The following is a 22,451-nucleotide window of genomic DNA, read 5'->3' on the forward strand; positions in this document are numbered from 1 at the left end:
TCAATAGTTGAACTATATAGTTTATTAACATAAATAAATAACAATGCAAACATTTAACTGTGCAAACATGGATTGGTTGAGAATATATTTTGTTATAAAAGAATATTGATAAACTTTAAATCTAAATGTTAACATTTTACTTTTAGCAAACATGCTTTATCTGCCTTGACAAAACAATGCAAGTTAGCTTGCCTTGTAACTGATTATAAAATATCAAACTAAAAGCTGTGACTACAGTACTATCACATCAAATTTCTTTGGCAGGGCAGCAAACATTTCAAAATGTTTGCAGAGGTACAACCAAGACAACAAATGTAAACAAGTGAACCACAAAGTCCCTGGCAGATTTAAGTACTTAACTGTCAGATAAATAAAATATTAATTGTGTACTGGTTTTAAATATCTCAAATGTTTTAGAGGTAGCAATCTGAGTAAAAAGTGCAAAATGTAAACATTGTAAACCAGTGCTCATGTAACTCTAATTACCCTATTATAGGTTTTTTGCCAGAAAGACTAGTCTGCAAAACTTTTGGACGGAGTAACATTAACATGGGCCCGCATTTTCATACTCTCGGTGTGGTCGCTGGGATGGTACCTTTTCAGGTGACCGAAAAGGTTTTATTTGTGTTTCCCGTCTTGGTTATCACCGACCGACGGCATATTTCGCAGACCGTCTTTATTTGCGCGTCGTCGCTTTTCAGATATCCAAACCACTTCCATATAATTGACGTCTTGTTACCTTTTTTGTCAACAATTTCCTCAGCTTTGGAAGATAGTTCGAGTTCAGTCGTTTCCACTCATTTTTCTTTACACTCACTTTCTTCACTGCCGGTAGCTCAAACAGTGCTCTGCTAGCAAATGGGCGTGTACTTAGACGCTACAAGCCAAAATCTGCGTTCTGACTGGCTGTTGTCCGTTTATTTCTGCTTTGTAATAGGCTGTTAGGTCTATCCATATCGAGTAAACATGTCAAAAGTTTATCATCGTAGTCTAAATAAATATTATCGCGATGCCATATCGAGATCGTTTTATCGCCCAGCCCTAATTTAAACAGAGTAATTTTTATATGTTAGGTTTACTATTTTATTATTATATTTTATTGCGGATATAATGAACAGGCTGCGATGTCAAGATTGCAATGATGGAGTGTGTGTGTGTGTGTGTGTGTGTGTATTTGTAACCTTAAGTAATCATGGTTTATTTATTCATTTATTTATTCATTTGTTCTTTTATTTATTTATTATTTAACATGCATGTGTGCATTATTAAAAGTACCATTGCAGCAACGAGAACGGGTCTGAGCCAAATTATGTTAAAGATGTGTTCTGGTGACTGGCGTGTTTTTAAACCAATCAGATAAGAGTAAATCGAGAGTTAGCGATTAGCTCATCTGATTGGCTACATGAAGAAGGTGGACCCGCCCTCCACTTCGCACTCCCGTTGGAACTACGTCATTTCAACAACAAATGGTAGATTTATCAGAAAATTAATCAGAAAGAAAATCAATCGCAAAGATCGCAAAACAATAATTATAAAAGTGGTTGTTTGCTGCCATTTTTTTTGTTTTCTTAAAAATGTAAAACACAAGCATATATGTTTTATCACAGGTTTACAATAAAAATAAGAGTGTGATTTCAAAGCATTTTGAAATTTGATCATCATTCTCGGACGTTTTGATACGTTCGGATCGATCAACCCATCCCTACTTTCTTTAGACATATGTTTCATGTGTTGGTTTTAATAAAGACTTCGGAGTACTCATAAAACTCACAGAACGAAATATGCGTCACACTTTACTGCGTTCTCAACAACATGTACAAGTCTTCTTCATACGTTAAAACAACGAGAATACAGAAAATAGGCTTAGAACTCCACCTAGTGGTTATATTATAGAATTAAAGGAGAAATTACATGAGACAGCTTTATAACTGAAATGGCTTTAACTGAAATAGACTAAAGTTTAATATAACTATTCTGATAAGTGTATATTTCCAACATCATGTTTGTGTTATCAGTTTCTGTAAGTTTTTGTGGCGTGTTTCAGAAAGATAATGGCTTAGACAGAGCAATAGTTTATTTTCATCTTAACCGGACATTAAAGTTGATCACTGCAATAATTCATAATTCAATATATTGATACCCGATTTCTTTATCAACTGTTTGTTCAATTGAGACATAAGGGGGTGATTTCAAAGCATTTTGAAAGTGACACACTTCCTTCTGCCAGTTGGTGGCGCTATAACTTTGACTCACAGTAGTCACATCCATGTGACACACTGCTGAAGTTTCATCGAGATCAGTTAATATATGCAAAAGTTATAACACACTTCCTTGCTTTTATGCTTCCTTTGTGTGCTTTTGGAGCTTCAAAGTTCATTTGCAATGTGTTCCACATTCAAACCAAAATATCTGACTCTAGGTCAAAGTATGAAACCAATACCCCACTTTTGTCTGAAGGTGGCGCTACTGAGCCCCTGCACCAGGCATCAAAAAAGAAAATTCAAGTTTGAAGAGCTGCCACAACAACAGTATTTAAGATATCAATAATCCTTTCACACGTCTACATCTGCCGGTGTTTACATTATACACCTAAAGTTTGAAGTAAATCGTGTAACAATAAGTGGGTGATTTTAAAGCATTTTGAAAGTGACACACTTCCTTCTGCCAGTTGGTGGCGCTATAACTTTGACTCACAATAGTCACATCCATGCGATCGGCCTCTTACAGCGAACACACCGCTGAAGTTTCATCGAGATCAATTAATGTATGCAGAAGTTATAACACTCTGACTGTTTCTCGTTTCTCGCCATCATTTCGTTTCCTCGCCACGGCCAAACCGTTAGAGATATCAAAAATCTGCCGGCAATTTTTCATGCTCAATGTCTTGACATCATGCTGACCGAGTTTGGTGGCGATTGGTGGAATTCTCTGGGAGGAGTATTCCAAATTCCATTGCGTGTGTTTTTCAAACAACCCTAAATAGACGGTTTCCTGTTGGTCTGGGGTAAAAAGCAAAAGTATGAAAGATATATGAAACGATGAGATCTATATGTGTACCCAGTTTCATATTATTACATGCAAGCGTGTTTGAGTTATAGACCAAGTTTTCGGACCCTGTTCCAGGGGTGCTGTCGAGCCCCCTGCCACGCCCAGGTACCAGCTTCAGCCCGGCCCTAATGACCGCAGGTTCTGACCCGTGTGCAAAGTTTCAAGAGTTTTTGAGCATGTTAAGAGCCCCAAAAGTGCCCCGTAAGTCGTAAAAAAAATAATAATAATAATTAAAGCTGCGAGCAGCGATGGCGGGCCCAAGCGGTGGCACCGCCACCCTGGGCCTTTAGGGTCGCCAGCGCCACGACGGGCAATAACGTAAGCTTCGCTCGATCGTCGAGAAGATGTGTGCAAATTCCAAGAAATCCACATTCAAACCAAAATATCTGACTTTCTGTTGGTCTGTTTGTTCACTTGAGACATAAGGGGTGATTTAAAAGCATTTTGAAAGTGACACACTTCCTTCTGCCAGTTGGTGGCGCTATAACTGACTCACAATAGCAACATCCATGCGATCGGCCTCTTACAGCGAACACACTGCTGAAGTTTCAGTCGAGATCAATTAATGTATGCAGAAGTTATAACAGACTTACTGTTTCTCTTACTGCCTTCTGCCAGTTATTATAGGCTTTGTACTTTACTCACGCTCCAATACCGACGTAGAAAATCATCCTCTTTGCATGCGCAAAAATATGTTTGGAAACATCACAGTGGAGCGGTGCTTACTGTGAATGATACGAATTGTACTACTGACTATTTAAACAGAGTAATTTTTATATGGTAGGTTTACTATTTTATTATTATATTTTATTGCGGCTATAATGAACAGGCTGCAATGTCAAGATTGCAATGATGGAGTGTGTGTGTGTGTGTGTGTGTGTGTGTGTATTTGTAACCTTAAAGGGGTCATATAATGCCATTTTTGTACAAGTTAATATGAATCTTTAGGGTCTAAATGAAAACTTTGTAATATACTTTTATTAAAAATTCTCATTAGTATTTTAAGAAAACACTAATTTTAACTGCTGAAAAACAGCTCCGTTTTCAGCACGCCGTTTCAGTGCATATGACTTTAAATGATAATGAGGTTTGGTCACCCGCCCCTCCCTCCGTTCTGGGGAATTCTAGTCTTGAATCATATGCATTTGCAAGATGTAAACAGTATTTTGCCAGTATTGTGTTACCATTCATCTTCATGCAGTTATAACTGTTTTTTTTTACATTACTTCTTAATCAGTAACATACAAGTAAACCAGGTGTAACTTAGTGTTACCATGTTAACTGTAACACCTGCGTACACAGTTTTTAATAACACAATAACCATAACGCGTTGTTCATTATAAGCGTGTGATTATGAATTATATTGAGAACGTCGTAACGTTATGGAAAACATGCCGTAATGTACCCTGAGTGTAAACATTAGCCACATGCAGTTTAGCGTTGTTTTGGTTGAACTCACCTCTGTGTGCTGCTTTACCTGCAGTTGAGCGTTGTTAAACTCACCGATGAATGGTGTTGTACCCACAATGAGCGTTGTTAAACTCACCGATGAATGCGGTTGCCTATGAGCAGCTAAACCTTTGCTGAGAGGGCACTTTGATATCAGATTGTGAGGGTTTTTAAAAATAAAAAAACTGTTGGAGGGCCAGATAAAGATGATCTGGGGGCCACCATTATACTAGCCCTGCCATAGATCATTCATTGTAGCCTATTCCTTTTTATTTTTATTTATTGCAGTCTCGACCCATTCGCAGCAGACGAAAAACGTACGTGCAGGTCCAGCTGTTTCGTTTTGGTGGTGCGATGAAGACTTTCGTCGAACATCAGCACGAACGGTCCCGTGATTTTGGAAATTAGTCATCATCCGCTATTCCAAAGCGCGTAATGGCTGATGGCTGTAGTTTGCTGGAGACCCTTGACAGCAGTTAGATATTTTTCACTTTTTGAATGAGACTCCAGCGCCCGTACACCCAAAATTCCCAATTTAATAGCTTTCTTGCATAAGCAGTAGGCTTCAAATGCGTTATTTGCAACTGGCTTTAACCAAGCACGAAATTCAGATTTTTCAAGCCAAGTATCGCTAAACTTGCACTTCCTCATAGCTGAATAAAATCCGTTTAACGTCTTTCTGTTGTATCCGAGAGACTCGCGCCAATAACACAAAGCTCAAAGCTGGCTGTTGCATGTTGGTCTATTTTGTAGTCATAATACAGCGAATTATATTTGGACTAGCGAAAGAAGAAACTACAACAGCACGGAAGTAAAAAAGAAACATTCCAAAGCGCTGTGGAGCATTTAAATGAGATTTACATGGACGTAGGAAAATTAAGACCTGTTAAAAATTATTTAAGACCTAGAACACAATACTTCAGCAAATTTAAGACTTTTTAAGGCCTTAAATTGTGATTTTGAAATTTTAGACTTTTTAAGACCCCGTGGAAACCCTGTTTTTTTTTTTTTTTTTTTTTTTTTTGTAGAGTATTTTTTTATTGTATCACCAAAGCAATGACGCTCACGACTCCCGTTGAAGTATCCAGCATCTCTAAGGTCTGCAAATAACTCCATCCAGAACTGAGACCTATATACATTTTGAAGAGTCCTCAAGCTGATGCTTACACCGTGTACAGCGTCACGAGTGGCCCTCGTTAAAATATTGAGCGCAATGATGCAGTATGTCTTGTTTTTCCGTCTGGTCCGCGTCTTTTAAAATCTCCAAACACCGTTCTCAACAGTCAACACGTACAAGTGTTCTTCTTACGTTAAAACAACGAGAATACAGAAAATGTGCTTAGACCTCCATCTAGTGGTTATATTATAGAATTAAAGGAGAAATTACATATGAGACAGCTTTATAACTGAAATAGACAAGTTTAATATAACTATTCTGATAAGTGTATATTTCCAACGTCATGTTTGTGTTATCCGTTTCTGTAAGTTTTTGTGGCGTGTTTCAGAAAGATAATCAGCTTAGACAGAGTAATAGTTTATTTTCATCTTAACCGGACATCACAGTTGATCAGTGAAATAATTAATAATTCAATATATTGATACCGATTTCTTTATCAACTGTTTGTTCAATTGAGACATAAGGGGTGATTTCAAAGCATTTTGAAAGTGACACACTTCCTTCTGCCAGTTGGTGGCGCTATAACTTTGACTCACAATAGTCACATCCACGCGACCGGCCTCTTCAAGTGAAGAAACTGCTTACGTTTCATCGAGATCAAGTAATGTATGCAGAAGTTATAACACACTTCCTTGCTGTTTAAGCTTCATTTATGTGCTTTTTGAGCTTCAAAGTTCTTGTGCAATGTGTTCCACATTCAAACCAAAATATCTGACTCTAGGTCAAAGTATGAAACCAATACCCCACTTTTGTCTGAAGGTGGCGCTACTGAGCCCCTGCACCAGGCATCAAAAAAGAAAATTCAAGTTTGAAGAGCTGCCGCGACAGCAGTATTTAAGATATCAATAATTCTTTCACACGTCTACATCTGCCGTGTGTTTACATTATACACCTAAAGTTTGAAGTAAATCGTGTAACAATAAGTGGGTGATTTTAAAGCATTTTGAAAGTGACACACTTCCTTCTGCCAGTTGGTGGCGCTATAACTTTGACTCACAATAGTCACATCCATGCGATCGGCCTCTTACAGCGAACACACCGCTGAAGTTTCATCGAGATCAATTAATGTATGTAGAAGTTATAACACTCTGACTGTTTCTCGTTTCTCGCCATCATTTCGTTTCCTCGCCACGGCCAAACCGTTGGAGATATCAAAAATCTGCCGGCAATTTTTCATGGTCAATGTCTTGACATCATGCTGACCGAGTTTGGTGGCGATTGGTGGAGTTCTCTGGGAGGAGTATTCCAAATTCCATTGCGTGCGTTTTCAAACAACCCTAAATAGACGGTTTCCTGTTGGTCTGGGGTAAAAAGTAAAAGTATGAAGGATATATGAAATGATGAGATCTATATGTGTACCGAGTTTCATATTATTACATGCAAGCGTGTTTGAGTTATAGACCAAGTTTTCGGCCCCTGTTCCAGGGGCGCTGTCGAGCCCCCTGCCACGCCCGGTACCAGCTTCAGGCCGGCCCTAATGACCGCAGGTTCTGACCCGTGTGCAAAGTTTCAAGAGTTTTTGAGCATGTTAAGAGCCCCAAAAGTGCCCGTAAGTCGTAAAAAAAAAATAATAATAATAATAATAATAATAATAATCCTAACGAAAACAATAGGGTCCTACGCACTTTGTGCTTGGGCCCTAAATATAGCTGCAAGCAGCGATGGCGGGCCCAAGCCGGTGGCACCGCCACCCCCGTGCCTTTAGGGTCGCTGTGCACGATGGGCAATAACGTAACCTCGCTTTGACCGTCGAGAAGACGTGTGCTGTAGAGCTCGCATCAGCGTGGGCTCTGCAAAAGTGCGCATGGAGGGCACATATCAACCACAAAGTATGCGTGAGCACCCTTCCGATACCAAAAATGAAAAATGAGACACCCGGTCTCATGGAGTTAATGGACACACGAAATAAGTACACAAGACTGAAAATTCATATGAAGTGTGCCATTTGGGACAGGGCCTATGACCGTGAACCACAATAGTCACATCTATGAGGTAATTCAAATGTAGAATAATTTTTTGATGTCATAGGTCAATATCTTTTGCAGCACTTAAACGTGTTAATCCAGAAGGCCAGTATTTATCCGGAGGTCTCTGAACAGGTTTATTAATGTAATTATAATTTACGCAGTGCTGAAGTTTCATCGAGATCAGTTAATGTATGCAGAAGTTATAACACACTTCCTTGCTTTTATGCTGCCTTTATGTGCTTTTTGGAGCTTCAAAGTTCATTTGCAATGTGTTCCACATTCAAACCAAAATATCTGACTTTCTGTTGGTCTGTTTGTTCACTTGAGAAATAAGAAGGTGATTTCAAAGCTTTTTGAAAGTGACACACTTCCTTCTGCCAGTTGGTGGCGCTATAACTTTGACTCACAATAGTCACATCCATGTGACACACTGCTGAAGTTTCATCGAGATCAGTTAATGTATGCAGAAGTTATAACACACTTCCTTGCTTTAATGCTACCTTTATGTGCTTTTTGGAGCTTCAAAGTTCATTTGCTATGTGTTCCACATTCAAACCAAAATATCTGACTGTCTGTTGGTCGGAGCTAATGACTGTAAATTAGAAAGTTGTTCGGCTCGACGAGAACAATATGCACGCCGAGTTTTGTAACTGTAGATAGAACTAACTAAGTTATAACACACTTTGTGTCCTTTTTTAGTCATAAATTCTTTTCCTCGCCACGGCCAAAACGTTCGAGATATCAAACATCCGTCCGCAATGTAGCATCCTCAATGTCTTGACTTCATGCTGACCGAGTTTGGTGGCGATTGGATTAATTCTCTATGAGGAATATATATAAATCCAGAGCATGTGTTTCCAAACAACCCATAATAGCCGACTTCCTGTTGGGCTGGCGTAAAACTTAGAGCACGAAAGTTGTTCGGCCCGATGAGATCTAGAAGTGTACCGAGTTTCATATTATTACATGCAAGCATGTTTGATATATGGACAAGTGTTCGAATCCCATTCCAGGTGTCGCTGTCGAGCCCCCCTGCCACACCCGGGTACCAGCTTCAGCCCGGCCCTGATGGCCGCGGGTTCTGACCCTTGTGCAAAGTTTCAAGAGTTTTCGAGCACGTTAAGGGCCCCAAAACCTTGAAAAACAAAAATAAAAGCATTTTCACTCTTCAGCAAAATCAGCACCCTCCCCACAGACACAGAGAGACGTAGGGTCAGTGAGAGAGGAGAGAAAATTCTCCAAAACATCCACATTCAAACCAAAATAGCTGACTTTCTGTTGGTCTGAGCTAATGACTGTAAATTAGAAAGTTGTCCGGCTCGATGAGAACAATATAATTACTGAGTTTTGTGACTGTGGGTCAAAGTGTAAAGCAACCCCCACTTTTGTCAAAAGGTGGCGCTACTGAGCCCCTGCACCACGCCCGTTTCTGAAACTTTGCACATGTCTACTGGCTAATAAATGTGATGTGTCTGTTGAGTTTCATGCAATTTCAAGTATGCTAAGAGTCTCAAAAGCATCAAAAAGAATATTCAAGTTTGAAGCGTTGCCGCGGCGACAGTATCGAAGATATCAATAATCCTTTCACATGTCTACATCTACCGTGTGTTTACATTATACACCTAAAGTTTTAAGTAAATCGGGTAAAAATAAGAGTGTGATTTCAAAGCATTTTGAAAGTGACACACTTCATTCTGCCAGTTGGTGGCGCTATAACTTTGACTCACAATATTCACATCCATGCGATCGGCCTCTTACAGCGAACACACTGCTGAAGTTTCATCGAGATCAATTAATGTATGCAGAAGTTGTAACACACTTCCTGTTTCTCTTTTCTCGCCATCATTTCGTTTCCTCGCCACGGCCAAACCGTTCGAGATATCAAAAATCCGCTGACCAATTTTTCATCCTCAATGTCTTGACTTCATGCTGACCGAGTTTCGTGGCGATTGGTGGAATTCTCTTGCAGGAGTATTTCACATTCCATTGCATGCGTTTTCCAAAAAACCCTAAATAGACGATTTCCTGTTGGGCTGAGGTAAAAAGTAAAAGTATGAAGGATATATGAAACGATGAGATCTATATGTGTACCAAGTTTCATATTATTACATGCAAGCGTGTTTGATTTATGGACCACGTTTTCAGACCATGTTCCAGGGGGCGCTGTCGAGCCCCCCTGCCACACCCGGGTACCAGCTTCAGCCCGGCCCTAATGGCCGCGGGTTCTGACCCGTGTGCAAAGTTTCAAGAGTTTTCGAGCACGTTAAGAGCCCCAAAAGTGCCCCAATAGTCGTAAAAAAAATAATAATCATAGTCATCCTAACGAAAACAATAGGGCCTTGCCTTTTCAAGGCTTGGGCCCTAATAATAATAATAATAATAATAATAATAATAATCCTAACGAAAACAATAGGGTCCTACGCACTTTGTGCTTGGGCCCTAATAATAATAATAATAATAATCCTAACGAAAACAATAGGGTCCTACGCACTTTGTGCTTGGGCCCTAATAATAATAATAATAATAATAATAATAATAATAATAATAATAATCCTAACGAAAACAATAGGGTCCTACACACTTTGTGCTTGGGCCCTAAAAATATGATCAAGAATATGATTTTTCAAAGGTCTTACTAGAAAAAAATAAATGATCTAACGTGAATTTTCTTGAAAATAACATATGATCGTGTCTGGTAACATGTGCGTGTAAAATGGCTAGAAATAGCATTTTAGCTTAGCGTAAAGCTAACAATTTATACAAGGTTTATTTCTATTTCTTCTGCTCCAAACTTACTTCAAACGTACTTCTCTGTCTGCTCGTATGAATGTCACACATCATCAGAAAGTGTTTCACCGCTGTTCAAATGCACTTTGGATCACATCATTTATATGAATAAATGTTTTCCATCTGAAAGAACTAAATATTAAATGAAACAAATGACAATAAAATACAAAGTAATCTCTTCAGTAATCAAAATACCTTTTGAATGTAACTGTAGTTACCAATCATTTAAATTGTAACTGTAGTGGAATACAGTTATTATATTTTGTATTTTAAAAAAAGTTATCCCATCACATGTATTCCATTACTCCCCAACCCAGTCTGTTGAATGTATAATGTAGGTGTGCCCCATATGAGCCAATAAATATTTGGATGTTTTGTTTTTTTTACAAAATCAATTGTGACGGTAGACAGTAGAGTGCTGGATAATCTCACAACACAAATCGACAGTTATTTCAAAAGGATTCTTGCAGCGCATTTATTGTGTTAAAATAGCTCATGTATGGGGCCTGGGTAGCTCAGTGAATATTGACACTGACTATCACCCCTGGAGTCACGAGTTTAAATCCAGGGTATGCTGAGTGACTCCAGTCAGGTCTCCTAAGCAACCAAATTGGCTCGGTTGCTAGGCAGGGTAGAGCCACATGGGGTAACCTCCTCGTGGTCGTAATTAGTGGTTCTCGCTCTTAATGGGCCGCATGGTAAGTTGGGTGTGAATCGCGGCGTCACTGCGGTGTCATGCACAACAAGCCACGTGATAAGATGTGCGGATTGACGGTCTCAGAATAAAGTAGTGGCAATTGGGCATTCCCACATTGAGAGAAAAAAGGGAATAATATTTTTTTTTATTCATACTAATTACAATAACTAATTTACACCTATTGTTCCTGTAATAATTTTTACATTTAAATTAAATAATTAATAGCTTGCAATGTATTTCTGTTAATGAATTCAAACAAAAAAAAGACACATTGTAAGTTTTTATATCATTATAATAAAAAAAACTGCCCTTCGTGAAGGCAAAAAGTAAACAACCACACAGGACTGTACATAATCTGCCATTATTCATCTAGTCGTTAGTGGAATCTTCATCATTTTTCATGTTCTCATATTGGACACAGGACACTGCACAGCACAAGCTTAAATACACAAACCGCAAAAGATGAAATATTTGGATTGAACCTTTATTGATGTATTTATTTCTCTATCATCCCCTTACCTTTCTGGTACTGCAGCCAGAGCTGCTGTTGACTCTTCTTGCTGGGGAAATAGATGATGCAAGTGAGTTCTGAGCCGTACAGCGCCTCAGAGATGTAATGACTGCCGTACTGTTGAATAAACGTCAACAGCTCGTCCCTGGTGCTTTCTGCCGTCAGAGATTTCAGGACCTTTGAGAAATCTGACAAAAGCACCACCACACACATACACACACACAAATTATTATTTTGAGGAATCTTTGTCGTAGGAAAAATAAATGAATACTGTAATACTTAAATGTATATATTGTGAGCAGAAAACAAAAAGAAAATGTTCCTTGAGGTGTGCCTTTACCCCATAGTACCCTAATGTACGATTAAATAAAGTATGATAACCAATATACTGTAGGCTTCTACAACCTGACCAGAAAACATGGCTGCTGTCCTGGATTGCAACTGACTTAACAGCCATAACTTCCCCAGCCCACACATACACGTATGCGACACAGTAGCTGGTCCTTCTTTTCTGTGCATCTAGATGTGACATAAACATGCTAAGATGAATGGCATAAGCCTGCGATTCCACGCCAAATCAGACCCAGCAGCTCAAAATAAAAATTAGTATTGTAGGCACACCATAGTGAATCGGGGAAGGCAAGTACAGTGTTTTGAAAATTATTTTTCTTTCTTTCTTTTTTTATTATGTACTCAATAATGGAGTTCTGTTAATTACAACCAAAAAACTCTTACGTAGTGCAGCTGTAAAGTGTTTTGGATCATTCCGCTGAAGAAACATTGAAACAAACATCTTTCCAAGAAAATGCAGTATTCAAAAAACTCCAAAAGTATGAGTTGTGAAAAATTATATGTGATCTAGGAGCTTTTAACAGCTTTATACTGTGCATGCCATGAGGTTAATGTAAGTATATCCCTCACAGCCGTGTTTTCATTTACATTGAAAATAAAATATGACACTACTGTGAATAAGTTCTTTTGTTTGATATTACAATTATCCGAGTGAAATACATGATCAAATAATTTCTTGCTATAAAACAATAAATGTGTTAAACATAAACTTATGAAGAGGGAGTTCTTTTGCATTGAAAGAGTAGTTCACCCAGAATGTATAGTGAATATGACCATGCGAGAACTTGCATTGTTTAGTGCTAAAAACAACGCAAGATCTCTTGTGAACACAGCATGAGCTACTGGCAACAAGCTTCTATCATAGCATCCATTAAGCCCATCAAGAATTTGACCAAAAAATGACTTTAATTTGGGGTTGTTTCTCAACAAAACCTCTCACATGCCTCTAGAAAACTTGGAATATGATGCATAAGCAACAAGGACTACTTCCATGATCATTTTAGGTCCCTTTTAAGTTTTAAAATGAGTCACTATCAACTCATTGTATTTAGGATATTCATTCAAATGCATCCTTTTGTGTTCCACATAAAAAGAAAGCCAGAGATGTTTAAAACAATTATATACTGCATGATTATATATGAGTTAATAATGACAGAATTTTCTTTTTAGGGAACCTATTCCTTTAATTTGTTGCTGGTGGTGTTTTACCTGTGGACAGTGTGATGGCACTGAGTTTCACCTTATACAGGTTACTCCGCACTCGCCACTGTTGCATCATGGGATATCCTGTGGCTTCACTGAACTGGGCATCCCCTGAAACATATAAACACATAATGTGATGAATAACATCTAATTTTGGGAATCAAAAAGGTATTCCTCCTAGTGGCACTTACTGAAAGAAAGCCAAATCCTCCATTGAGCCACAGGACATTGTTTTTTTGTTTTGTTTTTTCAGTAGACATTTGTACATTTAAAAGTAATTTAGTTTAAATCTATTTGTTCCAATGATTTGTGCCTTATATACAAAAAGAAACCATATTTATTTATCTATCTATCTATCTATCTATCTATCTATCTATCTATCTATCTATCTGTCTGTCTGTCTGTCTGTCTGTCTGTCTGTCTGTCTGTCTGTCTGTCTGTCTGTCTGTCTGTCTGCTATCTGATTAATGATGCTGGGAACCTTTAATAAACACTGAATATATATATGATTCATTCTATAGATGTGGTGCAAATGCTGTCCCCCCGTGTATATGTATATATATTTCAAGGTGTATATAGGCAACTGAAACATATTTACAAAAGTTAAGTTCATGACTAAAAGAGACAAAATAAATAATGAATGTAATAACTTTACATATATTTAAATCTAGTGATTTATATGTTCTTTTCTATTGAGCAGCACGTGTCCCCCAGTCTAACCCTCAAAACTAAATATTTTTTCATATTTTTTAAAACACTTCATCCTAATGTATCTTCTCAAGACCTACCTACATTTAGCTGACATGAGTTTTTCTGCCATTCATTTTTTTTTTATTATTTATTTATATAGTAAAGATGTCCCCCATTTTTTGTCAATAACGAAACGCAAACAAAAAAGTCTCTCTGGATTGATGCAACATTAGCCACACCCCAAACCATGTGACTAGGAAGACACATAAGGCCTCACATGGTGAATAGATGTTCTTTAACATTTTGCAATAAATTAGTTGTAAATCAGAAAATCTGGATATGTTTTTAAAAAGTGTCATTACCGAACTTCTTGTTACGCTTATAAAAACAAGATAATATGTGATTTTCGTGACTTTATTCTGTTCAAAGCATTGATGACCAGCATTCTACTAAGATAAAGACAAGTTAATGTAGAATTGTCAAACCCGAAACATTCAATACCGAAACATTTTTTATCAGTACCGAACAAGCAATCCTGTTTTGGTATTGACATATTTGTTTTGGTAGTGCTATTCAGTTGTTATTGTCATTTTTACTGATTGATACAGACAGAGAAACACAAGAGACATGCAAATATGCCCAAAAGTACAGCTGAGCGCCTGCACGAATATAGGCAGGGGATCAGGGATGACCCAATAAGATACCAGTAAATCCTACAAAAAGAAAGAGAAGGAAATTTAAGGTGCAAGCAAGAGGGGAAATTTAAACACATAAAGGACTTGACTGAAAGGGAAAAAAGATACACTCGAGCGAAATGGAGAGCAAGTCAAATACAGCATAGGTCACGGATGAAAGTACAGAAAGTGCTAGAGGCCTTTTGTAGGGAAACAATTCCACCTGGTACATCAAGCGAGGGTGAACGTACACAACATACCAGAACAGAGAAGGGCCTGAAGAAGAACAAGTCAGAATGCAAGGAAAATTCAACTGTTAGAGAGGGAGTTACGGTCCATGAAAAGAAAAGTTTTCAGTACAAGAGGAGATTACAAAGAATGAATCCAGAGCAGTCAGTTAGTGAACACCCCCCACCAAAAAAAAACCTGGAGACAACTGAAAAATATCAAAGTTCCCCATCATGCCAGGATGTCTATCCAGTTGCACAATACACTCATTGACCATTTGAAACTCTATTAGCTCTAAACGTTTTAAAATCAAACATGTGTATGGTAGCGTCTTCTCAACTAAAATGCAGAAGTACAGGCTCATATCTGCTGTCAGAGAACAAGTAGGCATTTCACACCACCACTATTAGAAAAAACACAAACCTTACATTCATATCAAGGAGAGGGGGTGAATCTCAGTACAAAAGAAATGATGAGCACAGTGTAGATCTTTCTAGTCTTTCGAGTCAAGATGACAATAGCTGGCTGTCACTGAAACATTCCACGAGAGACGATGAAGCCATTCTGTGTGTTGACTTTGCTGAAAATTGCCAATGTAAGTATGCTTCAGAGGTGCATCAAATACACTTTGGAGCATCCCACAGACAGACAACACTGCACAATTGTGTGGATACACTACAAAGGGTACAGAATCATTCTCTTCCATCTCTCCCTCAAAGAAGCATGACCCCCACCGCTATTTGGGCAGAGCTAAAACCTGTTCTACAATATCTTACAGAGCAGCATTGAAGTGTGCAAAAGCTGTTCTTCATTAGTGATGCTCCAAAAATGCAGTATAGAGGAAAGAAAAACTTTTCATTTCCATTTCATATGGATTTCACTGGAGTTTTATGGAGGAAGGGTCATGTTGATGGGGTCAGAGCAACTATCAAGAGATCAGCTGATTCTTTGGTGGCTAAAGGCATTGACCTCCACAATGCTAAAATCCTCTTTGAAACATTTCTGTCCCTGACAAAAATAAATCTGTTCTATGTAGAGAAGGAGATTCAGGGAGTATCTTCTCTAATTCTTAATGATCTTACATCAGTGAAAGGCACTCTGGGCATACATCAGGTTATCAGCATTAACCATGGCACAATTCAACACAGTGAGCTTAGTTGTTCCTGTCAACGGGAGAACCCCTGTCCCTGCCTTCCGTCAGTAACCGTGAGAATGGAATTATCAAATTCTCATGAGGAGCAAATCAGAACATCACAAAAAAATGCCTTAGAGAGGAATGACACAAGCAACAAAACTGAAGAGACATTGTCACCACTTGAAGAAGTCAATGACAAGCTGGTGGGAAAATGGTGCCTTGTGCATTATGACATTGACTGTTACCCAGGAACAATTTGAAGATGTGGAAGAAGGAGCTTTAGGGGGCTTTCACACTTGGTTCGATTGCCTGTCCGAACCCGAGTTCGATTGCTCCCCCCTCCCCACTGCCCCCGATGGACTGTGTTCACATTATATATTTGTATCCGAACCGCGGTACGCTTGCGTCATCAAGCTGCAGCTGGTGCGTAATCGTGTTGCTTGATAACCGCGAAATGAAAAGCCGTCAAAATTCAATGAATAGACTTGCTCGGTTCACATTTGTTCTTCTTTTTTTTTAACCTTTGGTTTTGTTTTCAACATCAAGATACAGAAACACACTTGCGTCTGTCTGCCGCAAAAATACTGAAATCGTTCAAAAGACAGCGGGCTGTCCGCCGAAGACAATTTTTGCGAAGGCAAGCAGAAATCATCTCTCTGCTTGCAGTGCGTGTGCGTCAATCCCGCTTTTCGTCAAGGTAAGTGTATACACACGCACGCAGGCACGCACGAAAGTAAACCCTTTACACTCATTTTGAATGTGTGTGAGACTGACGACCAAATTATACGTCATCAATAGCGGTTCACTTCCACGGTTTGGTTCAATTGCGTTCATATCAGCAGCGAACCGTACTGGAGTTCACATGAACCGTACCCCAGACCACCTTTTTAAGCGGACCCGAGTACTGTTTGCGGGTGCGCACCCGAGTTCGGAAGACAGCGTTCACATCATCCAAACGAACCGAACTCTGACGTCATTCGAACCGGGGTGCGCACCAAAAGTGCTAGTGTGAAAGCCCCCTTAGAGGTTAAAACCATGCAAAAAGTTGCCAAAAAACGATACATCTGGCCAAAGATGGAGGACAAGATATTGTACACAGTAGACATAGTCCTGACCTTAATCCCTACACCACAAAATGTGACAAAAAGGCATGTACAAATCAAGCCAAAACTGTTTGATGTTGTCTATTTTATATTCAACATAATGCAGAGTGAAGAAGTGGTCACAAACGGTAATAAAAAATTTTCATATTGTTTGTTAAACGAGGACTACACAACAGAAGACTAGATTGGTTCCACAGTATTATTGACAGTTCTGAATATCGGCATCAAACAAGCCTATTGACAAATGCAAAAATGGGGTAAAGATCCTTTACATTGGACCTTTGGTTGAGTGAACGCTGTGCGTGTGTGTCTGCCGCTGCTCACCGGGTATCTCTCCTTCTTTGCTATCGCTGGATTCCTTCTCTGTGTCATTCTCCCCTGAAATCTAGTGGATTACCGCATCTCCTCCTGGTGTCTGCCGAACTTTCCTGCTCTGTCGCTGGAGCATTGTTGCTTTGCTGCTGTTGTATCAATCCGTGGATTAATGCTACAAACTTTGCTACAAACTTGCTCTTCCAGTTCTGTTTGCCACTGCCTGGCACGCCTGCTCTTCCCCTGCATGAGCTCTCTTCCTTGCTCCCCTCACCTGACTGCTACAGTGGTGAGTGTGTCTCTACCCGCTTGCCTCGTTGTTGTCCCCAGTCTGTACAGTGGTTGGTGAACTAAACTGCGCTAATTACATTGCGGACTGGGTTGTGTTGTGAGCCTGGTTGGCTAACTTGTAGCATTAGCGTGGTGTTGCTGTGTCGCTTGTGGCAACTTTACTGTTTCGATGTCATGTTTCCCGTTGGCAGCTGGATTAATGTCCTCTCAGCTTGCCTTATACTGTGCTTGTGTGTTTTTTGTAACCTGGCAATGGAGCCAGTTTACACCCCTGCTGCTGAACCCCCCCCCCCCCCGGCTACTGCTACTTATCCAAACCCAGATCTGTAGGGAGAGGGGGTGGGTTGGCTGTAGTGCACCGCTCAGATCTAACTGTTAAAGAACTTAGGCCATTTGAAGTGACATCTTTTGAATATATTGCTGTGAAGTTTGTTTCTACCCTACCCCTTTTACTATTTCTAATCTACCGCTCCCCTAAACCATCTGTAAATTTTCTGTCTGAATTGAATGAACTTCTCACTGTTATTTCATCTCTTTGTTCTGCTATGATTATGTTAGGGGATTTTAACATTCATGTGGATACTAATTGCCCTTACACCTCTGAGATTAACTCTGTATTGAACTGTTTTAGTTTGACACAGCATGTTGACTTTCCTACTCACACTCATGGCCACACTTTGGATCTGCTTTGCTCTTCTGGTCTAAATTACATCTCTGTCTCTGGTTCCATCTCTGGTGTCTCCGACCATAAGCTCATTGAATGCCGTTTTCATATGAACACTCCTCCTCCCTCCTCAGAGAAAACAGCTATTAAATGTCGTAACATCGGGTCAATAGACCACAGCATGTTTGCTACCTCTATACAGGCCTCGCCACTGTTTGGCCTTGACAAGCTCTCGTCCGTGGATGACTTGATTGCTATGTACAATGGCACCCTGACCAGCCTGCTTGATAGCTTAGCCCCGGCTAGGACTAGGCTTGTACCAGCAAACCATACATGCCCCTGGTTCACCCCTGAGCTCAGGAAACTTAAGGCCGCTGGCCGCCGTCTTGAACGGCTATATAAGAAAACTGGCCTTACAATTCACTCCATGCTTTACACTGAACATACTCAGACATATAGGGATGCCCTCAATGCTGCCCGCTCAAACAATTAATCATCACTCATAACCTCCTCCATATCCAGGCCTAAAACCCTGTTCAGGACCTTGGACAAACTCCTCAAACCCCCTGTCACTGCCTGTCCTAAGACCCCTGAGCAGTGCCAGGCCTTCTTACACTTCTTTGATGACAAAATTAGCCAAATTTATCACTGCTTCAACCCCAATGCTATCTCTCTCTCTTCTTCTCCTCCCTCTCTGGGCCCTCAGCTTTCCCATTTCACCGCTATAGACTCCCTCACTATCACTGACATTATAAATAAGTCCAACTCCTCATCGTGTCAGCTTGACCCTGCCCCCACCCTTCTACATAAAACTTGCATCACATCCTTATCTGAACCCATTGCATTGATTGTAAACACCTGCCTCAACTCTGGTGTTGTGCCTGCTGCCCTCAAGACTGCTGCAGTCACACCCATTCTCAAAAAACCGGACTGTGACCCAACATCACTATTAAACTACCACCCTATCTCCAACCTCCCCTTCCTGGCCAAGGTACTGGAAAGAGTGGTGGCCTCACAACTACACACCTTTCTTAATCACCATGACCTGTATGAGCCTTTTCAATCTGGCTTCCGTTCATGTCACAGTACAGAGACTGCCCTTCTACGCATAGTTAACAATCTTCTCTTGTCCGCTGACTCTGGTTCACTTAACATTCTCATCCTCCTTGACCTTAGTGCTGCTTTTGATACCATCAACCACAATGTTCTAATCACCCGTCTGTCTGCTATTGGTGTTTCTGGCACAGCCCTGAATTGGTTCAAGTCATACCTCTCCAACAGAAGGCAGTTTGTAACACTTGGTTCACATCAGTCTTCCAAGTCCCCTGTCACCCGTGGTGTCCCCCGGGGTTCTGTACTTGGGCCCCTCCTCTTTCTCGTTTACATCCTCCCTATTGGCCCGATTATACACAGCCACAGTCTAAACTTCCACTGTTATGCAGATGATATCCAACTCTACTTTACCATTCCCTCTCCCTCTGATCCACCACCATGCTCCCTCACTGACTGCCTCTCTAACTTAAAATTATGGATTCAAAACAACTTTCTCAAATTCAATACAGATACAACCGAAATTCTGCTGATTGGCCCTAAAAGCATCCTCTCCAAATCTCACAGTCTCACTCTCAATATTGATGGTTCACCTATCCACCCTACACCCTCCTTGTTAAAAACCTTGGCATTTTGCTTGACTCCACACTTAGCTTTGCTCCTCATATCAAATCACTCACTAAGACTGCCTTCTTTCACCTCCATAACATTGCTCGCCTCCAACCCTTTCTCTCTGCCAGTGATGCACAGATTTTGGTAAACTCCTTCATTATGTCACGTCTTGACTACTGCAACGCACTTTTCCTTGGTCTCCCTGTTAAATCACTTCAAAGGCTACAATATATTCAAAACTCGGTAGCCAGGCTGCTCACCCATACCAGATCACATCACACCCATTCTCCACCAACTCCACTGGTTACCAGTTCCGTCCCGGATCAAATACAAAGTACTACTACTCACCTTCAAAGCCCTCCACAACCTTGCTCCCCCCTACATCCGCGACCTCCTGACCCTGTACACTCCTTCCCGCTCACTGAGATCCTCTGATCAAAATCTCTTGGCTATCCCCCGCTCCAGACTTTCCACCCTGGGTGGCAGGTCCTTCAGTGCCTTGGCCCCCAAACTCTGGAACCGCCTCCCACAACCTCTTTGTGACTGTGCTTCTCATCCCTTCTTTAAAGCACATCTCAAAACCTTTTTGTTTAATGATCATTTCTCCACAACAAACTCATAGCTTCATACAGATAACTTGTCTTTGTTGTATTGTTTTGGTTTGTTTGCAGTTGTGTTTCATTGCCTTTCCACTATGTAAAGCGACCTTGGGTTTGTGAAAGGCGCTATATAAAATAAACTTATTATTATAATTTATTATTGTGTGTCAGCACAAGACTGTTCAATATAGTCTGTTAAAGGAAAGCTCTGTTATTGTACAATGAAGAAACCGATGTTGTAGTTCCCCTTCTGTCACTCACTCGACGTTCAGTTGATGTAGTGACACTAGGGGTCACTTTTGAGAAAAGGCCAATGAGAATTGGCAAGTGGAATTTGCATGCCACTCCCCTGACAAACGGATATAAAATGAGCTGAATGCGATTCCATTCAGATTTTTCTCATTGGAGCCGAGCAGTTGTACTATCAGCGAGCCGAATACTACTGCTGTTCCATTCACCTCTTAATTCACCTAATACGGCACATTTCCAATGGCTTTCTCTCCTTCTGCACATCAAGTGCAGATTTCACCCCTGGGTGCTTCGACAGTGCTAAAAGAGTTGTGAGCTAATGAGTATATTTTCTCTCTTAGAGCACACACATTGACATCGAACGTCTTTTTAAAGACTTGTCTTTATAAAGACGCCTTTCCGTCTTTGTGTGATTCCTGGATGTGTTCGTTATCTTTCTGACGGCCACGGGCGCTGCCTCGGCAGCGAGCACACTGAGGCAGCGTTTGTGGATGGTTAATGTTCTCATTGTGAGAATATGACCAAGGCAACATTGCGGTTGTGGCTTTCCTTCATCTGTGGGAAAGCCACTCTAGCTGCCCCCGCACTGCGCCTTCTACCCACAGGTATGAGGCCAGCCTGGCTTGTGCTGGAGGCGATTTGGGGAGTTCAATGGGTGCGGTTTCGCTGGGTAATTCCCCATGGACCTCCTGTTCACGGACAGCATGACGTCTCTTTCGGGGCCTTCGAGCAGGATGAAGTCGGAAGCTGATGACTCGACTGAGCTGCCACCTTCAGGTCTGCCTGCCCAGTCTGAGGCTGCCACAGAGCTGAACGCCATGCTTGCCCAGGCCACTGCGAGCATTGGGTTGGACTGCAACCCTCCACCCTCGCCTGAGTGCTCGCGGCTTGATGATTGGTTCCTTGGTTCAGGGCGGCGCTCACAGCCACCCCCCTTCTTCCTGGAGGTGGGGCCTCCGCCTCAACCTGAGCCCAGTTCTCGGCCCCAGCGTAGAGCCCTTCCGTCTCTCGGGCTGGCACGAGGACCCAGAAGGCTCCAAATCGCCCCTGAGACAGATGAACAGGGAGTGAGACATCAGCTAAGGATTCATTGTCATTGCCACCAGACACGAGGACCCGGAAGGCCCCTAATCACCCCTGAGATGGATGACCCAGGGAGCGAGACGTCTGCTATGGAGCCATTGTCATGGCCACCAGACACGAGCACCCGCAGCCAGTGTCCTGCGAACGCGTCCTCCCCGCCTTTGCATGTCCGGCCACGCCACACCTATGGCCTGCCAGTTTTGACGAGTCTCGAGGACGGCCCAAGAGGACCTCCTCCTCAGTTGCTAACCCACCCTATGCTGGTTTCACAGAGCAAGGTAAGTGATTTCAGCTCCCCCTCAGCACGGCCTCCTCGGGTCGAAGCAACACTCCCCAACGCGATGTCGCCTGCTCCGCCCCACCACGAGGCCCCACCCCCAGGTACGTCAGATGCAATGGTCCCCTTAGTGCCCCTCACCCGGAGCTTGGACACATGGATAACACTTTACAACCCGTGACGATTACTCCGGTAATCCCTGTGATGTATATCTCCCTGTCGGCTCTCTCTGACCCTGTCGCTGCATTTGTAGAGTCCCCCTCCCCCCCTTTCATGGTGGGACCTACCACTGCG

General features: G+C 41.2%; 1 protein-coding gene across 3 annotated transcripts in view; it reads right to left on the reverse strand.

Annotated features, from left to right (window-relative positions):
• Window positions 1-22,451, reverse strand: part of LOC127637737 (astrotactin-2-like) — a 749,824-nt gene that overhangs the window by 169,358 nt on the left and 558,015 nt on the right. For all 3 annotated transcript variants that reach the window (XM_052118989.1, XM_052118979.1, XM_052118998.1), the window contains 2 exons: window positions 13,197-13,301; window positions 11,645-11,824 (listed from right to left, as the gene is read on the reverse strand). In XM_052118989.1, coding sequence (XP_051974949.1) covers window positions 11,645-11,824; window positions 13,197-13,301 — 285 coding nt within the window. The remainder of the gene's footprint in view (window positions 1-11,644; window positions 11,825-13,196; window positions 13,302-22,451) is intronic.

Source organism: Xyrauchen texanus, chromosome 4, assembly GCF_025860055.1.
Source record: "Xyrauchen texanus isolate HMW12.3.18 chromosome 4, RBS_HiC_50CHRs, whole genome shotgun sequence".
Taxonomy (NCBI): domain Eukaryota; kingdom Metazoa; phylum Chordata; class Actinopteri; order Cypriniformes; family Catostomidae; genus Xyrauchen; species Xyrauchen texanus.